Source organism: Lingula anatina, chromosome 5 (assembly GCF_051362555.1).
Source record: "Lingula anatina isolate TDL-2025a chromosome 5, LinAna3.0, whole genome shotgun sequence".
NCBI classification, from domain to species: domain Eukaryota; kingdom Metazoa; phylum Brachiopoda; class Lingulata; order Lingulida; family Lingulidae; genus Lingula; species Lingula anatina.
The window spans coordinates 19908931-19922245 of record NC_141771.1 but is presented as its reverse complement, the minus strand read 5'-3'; the positions used below and the strand labels follow the sequence as shown (position 1 = coordinate 19922245).

The window sequence follows — 13315 nt, the reverse complement described above, 5'->3', positions numbered from 1 at the left end:
TGCAGTGGGTTGTGCAGATAACATCTTTAAATTATGGCACCTGAAGTATTGGAGAGAAATGACTTTAACCAATCAGATATGTCCACTGTAACCAGCAGTTAACATTGTCCAATAGAATGACTGGATTCAAGATTTTAAACAGGGGGTTCCTAATACAACTTTATGCATTGCTCAGTACAAAAACTAGGTGCATTGGTAATGTTGACAACAAGTTCATACAGAATCCAAATGGATATTCTTATGGTGCTCTGAGAGTTGAATTGTGAACACAATTACAGTATTAGAAAGGACATATCAAGCTTTGATAAGTCTTAGCACCTTATCCAAGTGACTGGCTCACAGTGAAATGTAAGACAGTAGTGTACGTAACAATGGCAGGAAAAGGAATGACAAACCAAAAATAGGAAATCATGTGAAAAGTAGCCTTGGAATCAGGACTCAAAGTAACTTGTGACAAGAATCTTTTGGCAATTAATCATCTCATAAAATTTAAGAAAATAATTATACTGGAGAGAAACCTTACAAGTGTAGAGTCTGTGACAAGACTTTTAATACCACCAATTAAGTTCTTACAACATTCAGTAAAAATGTGCAAAGGAGAGAGACCTTACAAGTGTAGATTCTGTGACAAAACTTTTACTCAAAAAGGCCATTGCACAGTGCATGAAAGAATTCATACCGGAGACAAACCATACAAGTGTAGATTCTGTGACAAAACTTATGTAGACAAAACTTTTTGCATACGTCATGAAAGAATTCACACAGGAGAGAGACCTTACAAGTGTAGATTCTGTGACAAAACTTTTACTCAAAAAGGCAATTGCACTTTGCATGAAAGAATTCATACTGGAGAGAAACCTTACAAGTGCAGATTCTGTGATAAAACTTTTAGAGTCAAAAGTAATTGCAGTGGGCATGAAAGGATTCACACAGGAGAGAAATCTTACAAGTGTAGATTCTGTGAGGTAACTTTTACACATAAAAATTCTTGCGTATATCATGAAAAAATTCACACAGGAGATAGACCTTACAATTGTAGATTCTGTGACAAAACTTATAAAGACAAAACTTCTTGCATATACCATGAAAGAATTCACACAGGAGAGAGGCCTTACAAGTGTAGATTATGTGACAAAACTTTCACGCAAAGAGGCCATTGCACAGAGCATGAGATAATTCACACAGGAGAGAGACCTTACAAGTGTAGATTCTGTGATAAACTTTTTAATGACAAAAAAGCTATCATCTATCATGAAAGAATTCACACAGGAGAGAAACCTTACAAGTGCAGATTCTGTGACAAAACTTATAGAGACAAAAAGACTTGCAGAGAGCATGAAAGAATTCACACAAGAGAGAAACCTTACAAGTGTAGATTCTGTGAGGAAACTTTTACAAGAAAAAATTCTTGCAAACGTCATGAAAAAAATCACATCATGATCACGGATGAAATAAGTCACATGGAAGATAAACAGACAAATAATAATGCCATAACCCATCATATATATGAGGAAGAAAGAACAGAATACAATCATAAAGATGATGACACTTTTACCACAGAGAATATTGCCATAATTACTGACAATGATGTCTATGAAATACTTACTGGCATAAAAAGGACCACACCAGGTGTCATCACAACAATTATAAAAAATCCTTTCCACAGCTCTCAATGATATGTTCAGATGACAGAAACAGAAAAGACACTATCACCTTTTAACTTTGCTATTTTTGCACATCTTAAAAACAATCAAATGTAACTGCTTCAATTTTTATCAATAATTATCATTTTTATACTGTGTAAGTTCCAACCATTATCTTCCATGATCAGACACATCATCTATGATAGATCATCTATAATAAAAGAACTGTACTTAGTCAAATACATGATATTACACTAGAAAATCCCTCTCTCCTACCTTTATTGTTGAAAACAGAAAGAGAAATAGACAAGTGTTTCATTTTGATGTAATTTATGTGTTTACTAGATGAAAACAATTTAGATTATTTTATTTTTTTATATATCCAATGACTTAGCAACAGAATAAACAATAAAAAAAGAAACATCGTTTTGTTCACTTAAGAAAATATCAATGGATATTTGATTAAACCACGACACATATTATAGGCTTTAAAGAAACATTCAATACCAGCTAGGGAAGTGAGATGTTGAAAAAGCTTAAAATCTCAAAAAAAAAAAAAAAAAAAAGAAAGAAAGAAAAACACCTGTAAATGTAATACTATATTTATGCTTTGTCTAAAAGAATTCAATGTTTTATTGCTGTTCTCTGTCAGCACAATTTCAATATTTTAAGTTATCAACTGAACACAACAGTCGGGGTCATGTCGATACTCCCCCCGCACCGTTACTCCCCTGCACTGATACTCCCCCGCACCGATAATCCCCCTTAGTAATTTTTTGTGTTATGTGCATCGATACAACCTCGCACCGGTACATCCCTACACCGATACTCCCCCTCAGTATATCTGTAATTGTGGGGGAGTATCGGTGCGGGGATGTACCGGTGCGGGGGAGTATCGGTGCGGGGACGTATTGACATGTAACTCAACAGTCCACCTAACATTGGCAACATTCTGTATCAGTTAACCATAAGGAATACTGAGCTGTAGTCAACAAATGAATTTCTAGCATAATAATAATAATAATAATAATAATAATAAATCCACATACCATTTTATCTTAACACATCAAAATGTTAAAACATGGAAAATTTGGTTAAAAAAAGAGGCTAACCCATTCCTGTCTTCTTACTGATTTTTATCTGCTATTTGCACACAAATCTCAAACACTTGCTTTTCTAGCTACAGAAATCTGTTGACGGAAATTTTATGGCTGATCACGGGTAATTATTGATACCATATATAAACTTAGTATTAATACAATATCTATGAAAACTGCAAATATAACCCATTGACAGTGGCCCCCGTATTGTGGTCAACTGATGACCCCAACACTAATGGTCAGTTTACCTGAGTGTCCTTAGTGCTGTCTTCCTGACTTGTTAACAACCGACCACTAAGTGAAGGGTTGCCGGACCAGGGTGGAAATAGTGCTGCGATCACTCTGTCTTCATGTAGAACTTGGACATAAATATCATAAATATTACGTAGTTGATTGTGAGAGAGTTGACCCCCCCTTTCCCCCTCTTACGCCTAATTCAGGTTTGAAAATGCATTATAATAATAATAGTGAATGATTCTTAAATATATTATCTGGTAAGTGCTGAGGGAACGCTTTCGGCCCCTGGTTGTGAAAGGGTTAAATGCCCCCCCCCCCCCCCCCCCCCCCCCCCCCCCCCGTCTTGCCCTATTCCGGCTGCTTACCCTGAGCTTCAGCGATAACTTTGAACAAACCTCTGCACTATGGCATACCCTTGGCCTTACCAGTTACTTGAAACGGCAAGGGTTAATTGCTATTAAGATCTTAAGTTCAGGGTGCAGCTCCTACACCTGTGTGTCAAAACTATCGTTGGCTGGTTCATCTTCTGCCGGGAGTTGAACAGTTAACGTGGTCAACAAATCGTTAGGGAGAGACAGATGGCATAGAAAATTATCAAGTTGTCTACAAAGTGCTACACAGAGAAACTGCAAAAGTGTGCTATTTTTACACTCTTTGCAAAGATTGTAATAGACTTTGATTATAACAGTTCCACGCTCTCTTTTTATTTTGCAGTTCAATGGGTACCCCTCTCTCTCGCCCGCCTCTCCCTAAAATGTTCCACTCCAGAAAAAATCAATAATGCTATAGGAGAATTGTACAGGCAATTGACCTACATTCTTCACTGAAGTTATTGGCGCTATTTTAACAATGTAATGACTTGGACATAATAACGTGATTCACGCCTGTGATATGAAGGTTTATAATTTATATAAATAATTTCATAAACAGGAAGTGTCCATCAAATAAGCGGAAATTTGTGAGGGTAAAGAGACATCGTTGTTTACAAAAGTAATAAAAACTGTACATGACTCTAAAACAGAAAAAAATGCATTTTTTTCTTATATGCAAATTAGATTGCCTGTAGTAATATAAGGTTGTCCGGAAGTGATGTTCACATCAGAGATTTCAAATAGCGGCAATCTTGATCACCTAAGCTATCTTAATTTCTATTATTTCATGTTTGAAGCTAGCAAAAATAATTTCCCCAAAGAAAAATAACAATTTTCATCTCATTATAAATCATTTCTCGACCCGCCCTTCGGAAGAATTTTGTAACAGCTAGAAGGCTGAGAAGGGCTTCTTGACGAGAGCCCCGGTGTACGCCCCCTCCCTCCCCTCGAGAGGTACTGTAAAGATCACTTTTATTAATATGTTCCAGCGAATAAGAAAAGTTTAGATATATATAACTCATATTCCAATGCTTTTTTTCGCATTTTGTCTGTGGCTCTGCTGAGTTTGAGAGAGAGAGAGAGAGAGAGAGAGAGAGAATTTGTCTTACGTTAGATCGCGAGGATGTGGTATTTAACTGCTATGAAATTTCCATAATTTATTCAAAATAAAGTAGAATCTACCTCGAGAGAAGACACTCATCGTGTCACCTTAAAACAAAGCGGTCAGCGACTTGTCACACCTAACACATTTTCATCAATTCTGTGGAAGACGTCGCAATCATGTTGAGACAGAACAGACGCCAGAATATCACCCTGTATAATAATGATTATTTCTTATTTATTGATATGTTCTAGATAAATATTAAGAGCACTACAGTAATAATAAGATACATTTTAATGAAACTAAGGTTTCATTCCATTTCGTTCTATGTAGATCAATCCAACTCTGCTGAATGCAATCAGTTTAACAGATTAACACACCTCCTCTTGTTTCAAACTTTCTTGTATAATCACCACCTTTTCTGTATTCTACCAAACGCCAGGCGGAGGCGTAACATTTTGAAATATCAATTCCCGAAGAAAAAATATTTGATACGAATGGAATTTCATTTCTTTCTTTATATAAAATGATATCATGTTGAAATCGTGTATATGTGATGTTGATAGCATGAAATGACAGGAGGATATTGGGGAGGTAGAATAAAACTGTTAAAACTTGTGCATGACAGTACAGACGGGCGTTAATAACTTATGATAACTGGTTGTATGATGCAAAATGAAAAAAAAAATCAATTTGAATGAAATGCTTCGGCAAAATATAGGCATAGCGTATCTTCACGGCGTTTGTGTTGACGTGTTAAAATATTGCATGGATTTTCCTGGGATAATGCTAACCAACCCTTCTTTCCTGCCACTGGCCAAAACTGTAAAAATCTGGAATCATTTAATAAACAAACGCCTTCGTTATCATGACCAGGTTCCAAGCACGCACGCACGCACACACACACACACACAGACATATATTCGCAAGTTTATCTGTCATTGTGAAGGTAAATGAAGACTACAACATCGCACGTTCAGATATGATCACATGATTTTAAAGTTTATATAGTTTTAGTCTGCTGATTCCAGCAGATGGCGCTATAGTACGATCAGGTTGGTCACATACCAAACACTCTTCAGATAAAAACGTGCATTTGATCATAGCTGCGACGTAAATAATGTTTGATTGTGGGGGGTGTTAGGCTATGAGATTAATTTAATCAATGACGCATATTGAGATATATCAAACACAAATGTATCCTATGCATTTTTATTGCAGTAAATTGTCAGGTTCGCATAATGTTGATATATTGAGTAAACAATGTGTCCAAAATATCCTGCCTTCCCCCCCCCCCCCCCACCCCACCCCCCACCCCCCCGAATCATATGTAACCAACACTCCAGAAAGAGATGTCACGTCTTCATCAGTTCTGAGTGACCAGGGAGTGGATGCGAGGCGGTCCAGATACTAAGTATACGAATATATCAGTTTCAACCGATTTAGTTCCACGTTGTAAGATATTAATATTAGGTATTTGATGATGACTTATTAGCGATTTGTTTTTAATGCCTGAATGTTTAAAACTGGTCTTGGAAATATTTTCCCTATTTTGCTTCCTCCACTTTTCGCCAGCTCTTCATATCCCATGACAATGAAGAATACACTTCATGTGAACTATTCTGAACTCCGTTGATAGATGTAGTCTTAGCAGTAAACGTTTTACGTGTAGAATTTTTTTCTGATTCTTTTTGCTATAGGGGAGCCGGTATATATAGGAAAATAGGCAGCTGCTGAATATCTTTAAGAAAATGTATTACATTATCCAGTTAACATTTGTGACAAATTGACCATATCACATTGAATAATAATTTTTGACAGTGTCAATTTTTAATTTCTTGTTTTTTGGTACTTTGAGTTCAGCATACAAAAAAATTTCACTCTCTTCAAATTTATAGGATTTTATTTTAATTCCAACGGAGATAGTGTGCGCTAGACTTGAAGCTAGAATGTAAAATACTGAAAAACTTAGCAATTTTCCTTTATCACCAAACCACAGTTTTATCCAACACCGTTCACAAAATTACGATGTATAGAATTTAAAGAAAGTCTAGTTGTTATATGCCGTACTCCATTACGCCGCAATGCCGTTTACAATAGATATAAACACGTTTTCGTGTTGTAAATTTCAATTTTTTGCCGCCGTTAGTGAAGTTTACCAGTTTCTATTATCATTACTAGAGAGACTTTCTTAGAAACGGAAGAGAGTTTTGTATACAAAACAAATAATGTGTTAAGTTGAAGGGACTGATACTATTTTCCAAAATCTGCTCAACGTTGAAAGAAGGCTCTTGCTTTTATTAGACCGACCAGCAGGGGCTAAAATATTTCCTGCGTGAACTATGTAAGGTCTATTTATGCTCAGTTAATGGTAAAACATTTGTCACGAGAGTTGTAGAATTGCTCATGATTGTAGGTATTTAGTTATTGAAATAATTCTTATAATATCGTATGGTTATATAGAAACAGAAAAAATCAACATCGGATTTGGAACATTTAAATGTGGTTAAGTTGTGAAATTCTAGGTAAATTGTAGCACTATGTGTACTTGATAATGTTAGTCCAGAGTGGGTTTCCTTCTTGATTTTTCTGATGTTAAAGGTGGGATGGATACCAGATCCGGCGTTGTTTTTTAAAGGAAAAAGTTTTATTCTGAAATATTCTCTTTAATATAAATGAGGTCAAACACGGGTAGTTTAGTTGATAATTTTATTTTGTCAAATCAAATAGATTGAATTTGTTACATTTTTGTGTGAGTTCTAATGCAGATATCAATAACTTTGTGTATATCTTTATATTCCAACTTCAAATCTTAAGATTTTTCAGAAATGTAGTCTCACAAATCAACGTTTTAAGATAGTTCAATATGCATGCATATATGAAATGGAATTTTGTGTTGGTCTTAATAAAGAAATACCAAAATAATTCAGTGCGTTGTAGTATTTTCATGTTCATTGGTACCCACGGGTTGGGTTCACTTTCCTGCTCGCGTACTTGGATACCACTGAGTATTTTCCCCAAGGACTTAAAAAATTTCCTTTAGTTACTATAAGAAGAAAGTCTACCTGGGGAGGGTGGGTGGGAACAGTTAGAGGAGTAGGTAACGCGCTTGCCTCTCAGACAGAAGGTTACAGGTTCGATTCCTGGCGGTGCTGGGTCCCAGCAAATTACCTTTTGCAAAAATAAACCAAAATAAATAATTTCAACTACTACAAAACAGTGCTACGAACACAGAATAGCAAGGAGTCGATAGTTCTGTAGTTAAGAAAAATAACTTCTGTTTTGGTCATAAAACAATATAGCACATTTATTATTGCATAAATTAATACAAAAAGTAACAGCATTGTTTTCAAAAATATTACAAAACTTGGAATATCTTTTGCTTCTACATTAATGGCAATTTCATAAAACGTACTACATGGCATGTAAATTAAGCTTTTACATACAAAAATGGTTCTGTAGCTAACTAGTGTACAACACGGCGAGATTCTATGCATATTGGAAAATTTTTACTTGACCGACGTAGCTTTAATTTATAAAGAAGTTCAGGAATACTATGATAGACATAATACCAACAAGAAGGTAGAATTTATAGGTTTTTGTCAAAATTTACAGGCAAACTGGAAAATTAACCAAAAGATTACAAAAAAATAATAATAACGTCTGTCTAAATTCACTGGTGTGATCGATATAGAAAATTCAATATGCATATAACCTCATCCTATCCCGACACATGTACCCACATGCAAGCACTATGTCGTCTTGCTGATACTCGCACATAAAACAAAAATTGGTGTTCAAATATAATCAAATTATGTAAGATTCCTGGTTGTTTAGTTCATCGATAAATATTGTCATGTCCAAAATCAACGTATTTTCTTAATTCCTAAAATATGTACTTCATGGCACAACTTTGAGCGAAAACTGAATTTTATACAGCATGCGAATCAGAAACGTCATTTGACATGACCAACTTACAAGCTTATTTCAACCATAGCCATTTCAAAGAAAACGGAAAAGAATACGAAATATTAGTTTACTTGAAATCCACACTTACTAAGACAATGCTAATAAACTTAAGACTGGTCTCCGGTATTAAGTGATCTAGCGACATTCGGCATTATACAGGACATGCAGGACTGACATATAAGAAGTTCTTCATTAATCACCCTTTGATCTCTACCAAAGAATAAACTACAAAAATACTAAGTACAATGCCAACCTTTAACAGAGCGCTGATCTAAACACTTTTGGATATTTTAAAAAGAATTTTCAAACAATAGGCTTAATAACTGCTAGCCAAAATCTAAGTAAATTTACGAAAATGTTTCTTTAGTTTTTCATCCCTTGCTATAAATTTCGCTTTAAATTGCATCACATTCTATTTTGGGAGTATTGACAGAAATTGACAGTCTTAAAAACTTCATCGAGTACTCATTATTCTAAAAAATCGGCTTTGTGACAGCTAAAATGATTGATTTGACTTTGTCAAGAATTTGTCGAAAATTCAGAATGTGAAAGTTTTTGATGAATGTCAGTCCTATATAGACCCCTTAATGTAGAAAATATTCTGAAATAAAATATTTTCTGTAACACAACGATTTTTCTTTGTAACCTACCACTTGTGCAATAACAAATGCATATTAATTTCGGGAAATTTCAACTCCTTGGTTTCTTTTCTAAAACCAGGGTGACTTTTGACCCCTCCCCTTATTGAAACACAAAGTTTATTTGACATGCGTCAAATCGCACATTCAAACTTAAGAAAGATCGTTTCAATACGTGTGGACAGTTCTGCAATACTTATGACACATTCTGCCAGTTTGATAATGCTGCAATTTCTGAAACATAATTATTTAAATTACAGCGAATTATTGATTTTCGGGGGATGCACATCTCGCTTTTTTTTCTTCCGAAGAACAACTGAACGCACACTGCAACTTCCAGACGCTTTCTAAAGCATTAGACCGAGTTCACAACCAGTTGAACCACCGTCTATCTAGTCCGTGGATCAAATATGGCGCGTACTTGACAATATAACTTGACGACTTGACAATATAACAATATAACAATAACTTCCAAAGACTTCCATAAATGCATTTTACACGGTTGGAATATTTTCTTTCTTTCCAAAACTAAACATCACCAAAATAAATACTACAATTCAATTTTGAATAAATAATTGTTCACGGAGAAGCGCCAAATTGCAGATTTGTCCTCACAAATATGTTACAATCAAAAAGAAAACCGGTCATTCTACATGTGCATTGTTGTTTATGTTGCCACACCTACATTACATGGAAAAAAAACACTACTACATGTACGTGTAGCAAAGTACTCTTCCTGAACACTACTTTGTGATAGTTTTAAAATAACTACAGTCGATTCACAACCCAAAGTAAACATTACACTTTATATTAAGTTTCAACCCTGCAAATTTACTAGCGGACAAACTCTGACATGCGACATGTAATCTTGACATGGATGCAGCCGCTGTGGAACACGAGTCTGACGTCATTGATGGAGAGCGTATTCAATCTTCTCGTGCACGGTTGAGTCACTGAAATTAAACAAAAACCACCTTTACAAATCAATGTCTAAGGGTTGATTAAATAAAGCAAGTTTTAATTTTACGGCAACCGATTTCGATTCTTATAGTAATATTCAACAAACCACTTTTCAACTTTTAAATAAGTGGAATATACTGTATATATACTGAGCTGACACGTTCTATGTTATCATGCACTTTCAAACAATATAATTTCTATTCTTTTACACCGTGTACACACTGTAACGTGACAACATTCTGTGTCTTTAGAATCACACGTCAGTGGTGCTACTAAAAGATAGTGGCCCTCGCATTACGTATAAAGTGAAATTTTAGAAATAAACATATGACAGGAGGGTAGTAAAACAAAATTTATGAGATCTTAGAAAGAAGAACAATACAGTCACGACATTGGCGGGTAGGGATTTACTCATGTGGATTTTGGATATTTTAAAATCAAATCAGGACCTACAAATGTAATTACCTGCCAAAATGTGTTCACTACTGGAGCAAACCTCTCACCGCCCGCTTTCTGGCAAATGCATTCCATCTGAAAATATTAACAAAAAATAACCTATTTAAACGCCAAGTTGAATTTGAACTTTCAAGGAAATATATTGTTGACGCCAAGAAAAAAAATGTCGCCATGATGCCTTATTTGCAAATTGCACCTTTTTTGGGCAAATATCATCAACGCCAAATAACCATTGTTATCTTCCATCATCTATACAGTACTTACAACAGATCGATGCCAATTTCAGTCCCAGATTTCTGACCATTTCGTGGAAACTGTAGCAATGTAACACAAGGCCGCTTTCTTCTCCATCTTCTACTGACCTCGGTCCTTCCTGAACGCCTCTCACCAAAATGCTCACCTGGGTTACATAATAATGTACAGTTGAGCACCTTCCGCACAGAAGCCTCGATTTTAATTTTAGTCTTTGTTGTATGATACGGTGCAATCATGCCCCTCCCCCCCCCCCCCCCCCCCCCCCATGCCTGGAAGGTGATTTGGGTGTGCTGAAATCAAAATGGCAAAAACATTAAAGGGATAATAACTCTTCGTATGAGATCTATATTTCACAATAAAAACAATGTGAATAACTCATAGAAATATAATATATTCTGTTTTACCACAAAAAAACGGCAGTTATAGCTATTATTCTAATATCTGAGCTTGTCTTTAGACCATGTGACCTCCATTGATGGCTATATTCTGTTAAAATCTCTTAAGAGATTTTAACAAAAAACCAAACTTTTTAGAAAAAAACCAGGGACTAACTTTGAATGTAAAAATGGATTCATTAACAATTGGTAAGTATGGGAAAATTATTGTTTTCTCCAGGAAAATTCATTTTTTGGCCGAAATGAAGAGGTATTATCCCTTTAAACATATCTTATATTTTCCCCAAAACAGTTGTGATATGAAATGTTCAACATACACAAGTGCCCCTAACCTTCCATGTTTTTTGTTAATACTTGGGACAGGAAAATGACCCCACCCCCAACACAGTGTGTAAATAAGTATCAGGCATTCAGCAGTGAGGTGCAAAATTATAAGGTATATTAATTTTTGCCAAATAGATCTGAGTAAAACAAAATAACAGTCTGAGGAAGGTCTGAATTAATGTACTACATCCTCTGGTATCGTCCAAATTAAATTTGAATTAGTAATGTTTTCAAATAAAACACTTTCAAGGGTTTTGAAAGTCGTGATTTGAATGAACTCTTTTAAATTTTCTACATCCCAATTGCAGACTTGACATTTAACACATCTTTATTCTTAGAATTCCATAGTTCCTGTAAATTGTGTATTTCTACATACATAACTGGAATAATTTTACATGAACACTTTTCCATCCATAGTCTCAAGTCCACATTGGTAAATAATCGGTTTAGATATTGTAGGGTATTGTATCAATTTTCATTGTTTACACACACTCAAGATCAACATGTATTTTGCTTTTATTTTGTATTTAAAAAATCTTTGCATGCCTATATCAAAAATATCTCCTGTTTTATTACATTTTCAGATTTAATGTAATTACTTAAGCAAGATATTATTTCAAGATATTTTATTAGATACATAATGAAAACATTAAAACAAGGAAATTTCATAGAGAACTGTGAAAGATAAACACATATTTAAAATAAAAAATAAACTTTTGTACTACTACTACTACTATCTCCTGTTACGCCGTTGGGCGTCTAGGGCGTCAACAAAGGTCCTCCACTCCTCTCTGTCTCTCGCTAGGTGTTGAATTTGTCCCCCAACTTTCACCCAGTTGTTTCAATTCTGCTTCAACTGTCCTCCTCCATGTGGTCTTGGGTCTGCCCCTTTTTCTATGCCCCTCTGGTGTCCAGTACATGGCTACTTTAGTGGTGGAATTTGGGTCTTTCCTCAGAACATGGCCAATCCATTTCCATCTTCTTGTCCTGATGATTTCACTTATACTTCTCTGGTTTGTTTGCTTTAGCAGATCATCATTAGATATAGTTCTTGGCCAAAATATTTTTAATATTTTTCTGAGGCTTGAAGTGTGAAAAGTAGACAACTGTTTTATATCTTCTTCAGTTATGCGCCAGCATTCCGAACCATAGAGAAGAGTTGATAGTATACAGCTCTCAAATATTCGGAGTTTGGTTTTTATACTATATTGAGAGCATTTCCAGATTTTGTTTAAGCTCTTAAAGGCATTTCTGGCTTTGGTTAGTCTGTTGTTGACATCTCTACTGGTTCCTCCATCCGTGGCTACAATGCTTCCTAGATATGTAAAGCAGCTGGTGTTATTAAGGATGCAGCCTTCCACTTCAACTGGTGGTGGTGATTGTATATTTAATGGCATTACATATACAAAAAAAAAATAAAAATAAATAAATAAACTTTTGTGTATAGATAAAATTTCTCCTCAATGCTCAAGATTGGCAGTAGGTTTTTGTTGTAAAATAAATCTTGTTATCACTATCAATCAAAAAGTTAGCACATTGAGGTGCAAAATTGTGGAGTTGCTTCCTGCTCAGAGACAAACGGGTTTGCTCACAGACTATATAAGTTTTGCTTTTACCATGTGGCACTCATCTAGACACCCGCCGAAAGAAAAGCAAGGCACTTCTTCTTTGGTTCCATTTGCCTGTGGATTAATTAATAAGAGACAAATTAACCACTTCACCTCAGAACACAGTACTCCATCCATACTATATCCATTGGGTACATGTCTGATTAATGAAGATAATAATGATGTTATAACTATTTTGTCAGCATGTGGAATATCAGACAAGTATTTTGGAAAGTTTCGAAGAGATACAAAAATCAC

At 35.2% G+C, this 13315-nt stretch overlaps 1 protein-coding gene and 2 long non-coding RNA genes across 7 annotated transcripts in view; 1 reads left to right on the top strand and 2 right to left on the bottom strand.

The window, feature by feature from the left end:
• Positions 1-13315, bottom strand: part of LOC147761839 (uncharacterized) — a 182271-nt gene that overhangs the window by 57846 nt on the left and 111110 nt on the right. The window lies entirely within an intron of this gene.
• LOC106169132 (uncharacterized) overlaps positions 1-13315 on the bottom strand; it is a 137082-nt gene that overhangs the window by 86937 nt on the left and 36830 nt on the right. Inside the window, exon 2 of one of the 5 annotated variants that reach the window (XR_015334689.1) lies at positions 2992-3101. The exons of the other annotated variants lie outside the window; for them this stretch is intronic. This is a non-coding gene — a long non-coding RNA (uncharacterized LOC106169132). The remainder of the gene's footprint in view (positions 1-2991; positions 3102-13315) is intronic. 5 annotated transcript variants of the gene reach the window in all.
• LOC147761842 (uncharacterized) lies at positions 106-2064 on the top strand. The gene has a single exon (XM_087013689.1). It carries the CDS (start codon positions 588-590, stop codon positions 1674-1676), a length of 1089 nt encoding a protein of 362 aa, XP_086869815.1. The 5' UTR covers positions 106-587; the 3' UTR covers positions 1677-2064.